Source organism: Pristiophorus japonicus, chromosome 1 (assembly GCF_044704955.1).
Source record: "Pristiophorus japonicus isolate sPriJap1 chromosome 1, sPriJap1.hap1, whole genome shotgun sequence".
Lineage (NCBI taxonomy): Eukaryota > Metazoa > Chordata > Chondrichthyes > Pristiophoridae > Pristiophorus > Pristiophorus japonicus.
In genome coordinates, this window is record NC_091977.1 from 482,021,971 (window position 1) to 482,027,902 (window position 5,932).

Below are 5,932 nucleotides of genomic sequence, written 5' to 3' on the forward strand. Positions count from 1 at the left end.
ACTACCGTAGCCCATTATCTACCTTTCAGTATTCTTCCAGTTGATATGCCCTCTAACCACAGGTTTCCAGCCATACTCTAGTTTTGTTTTAATATTCCTTCCTGGGATTATGGGCATCGCTGGCAAGGCCAGCATTTATCCCCAGTTGCCCTCGAGGTGGGGGTGGTGAGCCGCCTTCTTGAACCGCTGCAGTCCGTATGGTGAAGGTTCTTCCACAGTGCGATTAGGGAGGGAGTTTCACTATTTTGACCCAGGATGGTGTAACTTGGTGGGGAACTTCTGCTGCTCTTGTCCTTCTAGATGGTAGAGGCTATGGATTTGGGAGGTGTTGTCGAAGAAGCCTTGGCGAGTTGCTGCAGTGCATCTTGTAGAGTAAATGGCATCAAGATGCCTATTTTTAGCTATTCATGTATTGGTTTTGTGCACTAGTGACCAGTAAACCTGCCAGATTTAGGATGCTGAGTCAATTGAAATTTTCACAATGGAGATGGATGCATTTTTGCTGAGCAAAGGGATCAAGAGCAAAGGCAAGTAAAATGAGGTTGAGGGATAGATCAGGCCTGATCTAATTGAATGCCACAGCAGGGTCGAGGGGCTGGATTGCCAACTCCTGTTCCTATGTCCATATTCCCCAAGGCCAACTGTCAAATGGACCCAGTATGGGTGAAATTTCTCCATCCCCCTCCCCCCGTCATAACTTAAACGGGGTTTTGCAAAACTTCAGCTAATGTGTACAAGTGGAGTTTCCTACAAAATTGGGAGAAGTTGCAAGAAAATTCCTAATTTTTTCTAAATAAAGGTCAGTTCTTCCAATTGCTTCTGCTTAGCAAATCCTACGATTTTAATTTGGGATTGTTCCAGGATCACTTCTCAGGGGCTACTGGTTCTAGCATGGCAGGAAGTCAGTATGAAAAACACAGCCCTAAAAATACTTGCATCAATTTTTTTTTGTTTGTAAAAAAGCTTTATCGTATTCTCAAGATGCCTCAAACGATTTTAGTGAAGCAGTGATATTTTTGTCAGCCCATAATACAAACAGCAACATGAATAGCTACTTCACTGTTTTGTTGTTGTTGGGTATCAGTTGACCAGAGCCCTGGGAGACTCCCTGCTTTTCTTTGAACTGTTTAAAAGAGACACTGTCTCCATTGAGAGGGGGAGTTGAGAAAAGTCTGAGAAACATCAACTTGATCGATGACAAAAGAGCTATGTGTCGCACCAAGATATTAGCAGAATGTTTCCAGCTGATGAGGGGGTAAGAATGAGTGACCATAGATTATAAGATTAAATGGAAGAGATTTAGAACAAAGAGGAGAAGCTGTGTCAGCTGTGGCTCAGTTGTTAGCACGCTTGCCTCGGAGTCAGAAGGGGTGTGGGTTGAAGGCTAAGGAAAGTACTTCATTGACTGTAAAGCGCTTTGGGATAGTGAGTGGTTGTGAAAGGTGCTTTATTTTTACTCAGCGGAAACGTTAAAAGGACGCCCTCAAAGCCTCCCTGTTAAAGTGTGACATCCCCACTGACACCTGGGTCCCTGGCCAAAGACTGCCCTAAGTGGAAGAAGTGCATCCGGAAGGGCGCTGAGCTCCTCGAGTCTTGTCGTCGAGAGCGTGCAGAAAACAAGCACAGGCAGCGGAAGGGCAAACCAGACTTCTCTCCCACCCTTTCCTTCAACCACTGTCTGTCCCGCCTGTGGTTCTCGTATTGGACTGTACAGCCACCCAAGAACTCATGCTAAGAGTGGAAGCAAATCTTCCTCAATTCCAAGGGACTGCCTATGATGATGATATTTTTACTTCAGGAGTTTGAGCTGTGAAATTCACTTTCAGGGTTAGTGGTTGAGGCTGAAACTGTCTCAATATTTAAGGTTAGATTGGATAGATGGAGATGGAAAAGGGATTGAAGGGAAAAGGGACATATAAATGTGATAATAAATATTTGTAGAGGGGAAGATACATGGCTGGCCAGTGATCGGGATCAGTTTAGATTACTCTAGCAAAGGTCTAGCACAGGCACGATGGGTCACATGGCCTCCTCCTATGCTGTAAACTTGTATGTAGATTTGGCAAACATTTTTAACCCACATTTAAAAGAAACAGCACATCTCTGGAGATGCAATGCATGTGAAAACATAAGGGGGCTGGTAGAAATCATTCCAGCAAATCACTGAGAATATTCTCGTTCAGATGTTCAGACTTTCTCCAAATTTCCAGTTTTTAATTTCAGAGTCCCAGTGTTTGAATTTTCCCTTCTATTTTCAGTCATCCTGGTTGTTTAAAGGAATGGAAAGTAAACAAGATATAAAATAAGTTGAGACATGCACACTTTTTTGGGTTACAAGGCCCAACCTTCTTGAATTGTTGTATTCTATACATAACATCTCATAAATGAAGCAGTAGTTTAAACATAGAAGCAAGGTTCTTTTTTAAATACACCCTCTGTCACTCAGTCTGAACCCACAAGATGGAAGGTGTAAGGAGGGGCTCAAACTTCAAAATTATTTCATATGTCACCAGCTCACAGAAGAAAAAAATAATTAAATAACACTGACAAACATAACCTATTCCCAAATACTGGCAAAGAGGTTTGAGAGGGAGGGTTATAAGTTAGTTTACATTTGCAACATAAATTAAATAAAAAAAAGCTCTCCAATATAAATGCTCGCATGCTCACCATCACAGTAGCATTATATTTACATAGAATATTCCAGAATGTATTAGCAGCATTGGCCTAGCCGACACCTCTTGGAAGGTCTTGGGCCACAAAAGGTTTCCTCCGATTTTATTAACTTTCATAGGTAGCTTCCCTTTTCTATTTCATGCGTGAACATCTTACTGGAAAAATTGTGGTCCCAAAATGTTCCTGTGGTGCACCACCCCCCCAAAAAAAAACTGTAAATCTCTGCCTGGCAACAAACCTCAGAGGATCTAGCTATCTGCAAATCAGAAGAGACTCATGTCCAGCGTGCATCCATCTCATTTGGCTGCTGATGCAAGGCAAAGAGAGAAAGGATAGCAGTCCATCTCAAAGTTGGTGCTGGGTTCTCCTGACCTGGAGTCAAAACATTTTTACAAGCAGCTACAATGACTAGGAGGTGCCTATTTCTCTATAGAGAATATTTAAACCATTGACTTAAAGTAGTGACAGGCCTAATTATACACAGCTCCATTTTACCAGCTAAACAGCAGAGCAATTCCACAGAAGCTCTGCTAGTTTTGAATATTTTTAACCCATTTAAAAATAAAACCCATAGAAAGTTTCATAGACTTGCATTCTTTTTTGCAAACTATGTGAGTGATATCACCAATGTGTACCAGTCAACAGCTTGTGACTCAGATCCTTTAAAAAAAATTCCACTGCATTCAGAACAGATAATCAAGCTATTTACAATCTCCCAGCTTATGGCTCTGCTGAGTTCCCTTTCCCTATGCCAAAATATAGTTAGCATTCGGGGTTACCATCCTTCCAGGTTTGTTGTGGTCTCTCCAGGCATTAAAGATTCATCTCCTGACTGCTCTGTGCAACCCACGAGAAAGATTACTGGGGCAAAGTGTTTTCCCCTGCCCCACCCACCACCATTTTCTTTGAACACTTATTTATTTAGTTATAAGAATACTGGAGATGGGGGGGGAAAAAAAGAGGCTATTTGACTGGACGAGGCTGCTGGAAGGAGGAGGTCATATGATGGAACCTCCAGGAATACATCCAGCTAGAGTTGGCAACCCAAAACTGGAATACCATAATACAAGACACTCCACCCTGTAGACATTTGATAAGAAACCATATTGTTTCTCCTCCTAGAGTTGCAAGGTATAGGACAGAAAGGTTTTCACTGAGGCCTAGTTCAGATTCCCCTGCTACCAGCCTCATTTTCCACTACATTAATTTGGGAGGGGGATAGGGTGAAAAGGGAAAAAGACAGGACCCAACACCACAACAGGAAGTGAGTTGAGGGGCAAAGGACAGGGGTTAAAAAAAATATATTGTCCTGACCGCCTGAGGCCTCATTAAGTGTTGAGAGATTATCTTCACAATAAATAGCAGCTTTCTAATTTAAAAAATACATTTAGAAAAATGGGACACGTCTTTTTAAAAAACATAAATACTGAGTGGGAGTGAGTGAGAGATTGACATCACCAAAACACCATAATTTTCTCCACGTTTCACTGATCCTATGCTGAACCGGGTGGTCTGTAAAGTGATTAATTTTCTCTATAGGTTGCCTGGTTACTGTATATTTATTAATTTCATTTGTTTCTACAATCATGGCAGTTTTAGAAAATGGAACGGGGAGGGAAAGCCAACAAGCTAGCAGTATTTGAAAGGGGCATGTCCTCAGGCGTGTCAATATTAATATTTGAGGTTCCCCATGCAAAAAAAACCCGTTGAAAAAGCATTGGACAGGTACCCATTTAGGTCATTGTACCAGGCCTCTGGAGATGAAAATTGCAACTGTCATTTTTCCATCCACAAAGATGATATCCCTTTAAGCAAAAAGAGGGCCCAACATTTTCAATGTTAAATGTTTAAGATCGCAGAAGCTTCCTGTGAAAGCTAAAAGGAGGAACACTCTTTAAATTCAAACTTCGTTTATTTAAAGATACCGGCAGCAACTCTTTCTAGAAGGCTTTTCCTTCATCAATCACCGATCTAAAGTAACGGAGATCCTGCTAAAGTCATCTCGACTGCCTTCGTTTTTCAGATCCGCAAAGACCTGTGTGAAATAATGAGGATCCGCGTTGATCTGGAGCATCTTGGTACTCATGGTGTCAATGATGCGGAGGCACCGGTCCCAAAAAGCATCTTTGGCGCTCTCCACCAAAAAAGGCTTCAGCGGGTAGGAGATCTCGTTGCCCATGTAGGAGTAGGACAGATAGAGACAGGTCAAGAGAGTAGCTTGCAAGTCATGCTCTGTGCCCACCTGGTCCCCGTCGATTACATCCCTACAAAGCAAGTAGACAAAGACCACGTTGGCCGGGGTGACGAATGCCTGGTCCTGCCAACCTTGGAGCAACAAGGAGCGATCAACACTTCGCAACCATAGGACCGGATCTGTCGGGGCCAAGTGCTTCAGCCGGTAACACCGCCGGCAAAGGAATTCACCCAGGCACTTCAATAATTCACTGGTAGACGCCTGGACTATTACACGTTTGGGAGATCCTGCTCCGCCGTTGTGGGAGGAGACCTTCTTGATCGAAGAGAGTTGTTTGGTGCTCAAGGGGTCACTGGGTACCTGGAGTTCATAGCTGGAAAGGTTGGCACAGGAGAGAGACTTTTTCACATTTTCACTGTTCAGATGGACCACGTCATTCTGGTGATGATAGTTACCAGGGTTGGTCTTTCTGGAGCTTTTCTTCTTGGTTGAGGCTACTAGCCGTTTCCAAGTCAAGGCTGGGATGAACATGGAGTGGCGCTTCAAGCTCTTTTCCTTCTGGCCGTTGCTCTTGGCACTCTGAATAGCGTGGTAGTGACTCAAAGACTTGGAGTCGGTACCATCCTCAAATATACTAGATCTCCGAGAGCCGGGAGACAGAGACAAGACCGTCCCCATTCTATCCCGATCGTTTGCAACCAATGTCTAGGGATTATAAATCCAACACTCGGGGAGGGGAAGCGGCTCCTTTAAGGGGAGGCAAAAAAATAGCTCGATTAATTGGTGCAAATCTCTGCCGTTCAGCTGCTCACGAATTTAATGCATTCCAAAAAAAAAACAAAATTAGCAAAATCATCACCCATGCAAATCCTAGGGAACTTGCAAATTACCCTTAGCCAGAAACCCGACCGGCACTGTCTGGTCAAAAAGCATGTACATATAAATAGCAATCAGCCGGCTCTGTGGCATTAGTCATTTATACAAACCCACTGATAGCTGAACGATTTCTGGATTAGCAACAATTTGCGTCTCTAGCATCTGCCCGCCTGCATGGCGAAATTG

At 43.3% G+C, this 5,932-nt stretch overlaps 1 protein-coding gene across 1 annotated transcript; it reads right to left on the reverse strand.

Annotated features, from left to right (window-relative positions):
• Window positions 1-4,639: 4,639 nt before the first annotated feature.
• Window positions 4,640-5,548, reverse strand: LOC139260231 (cyclin-dependent kinase 5 activator 1-like). The gene has a single exon (XM_070876546.1). It carries the CDS (start codon window positions 5,546-5,548, stop codon window positions 4,640-4,642), a length of 909 nt encoding a protein of 302 aa, XP_070732647.1.
• Between the last annotated feature and the right edge of the window lie 384 nt (window positions 5,549-5,932).

Excerpts from the sequence above, each read along its gene's own strand:
- LOC139260231 (XM_070876546.1), bottom strand. The coding sequence starts at position 5,548 with ATGGGGACGGTCTTGTCTCTGTCTCCCGGCTCTCGGAGATCTAGTATA.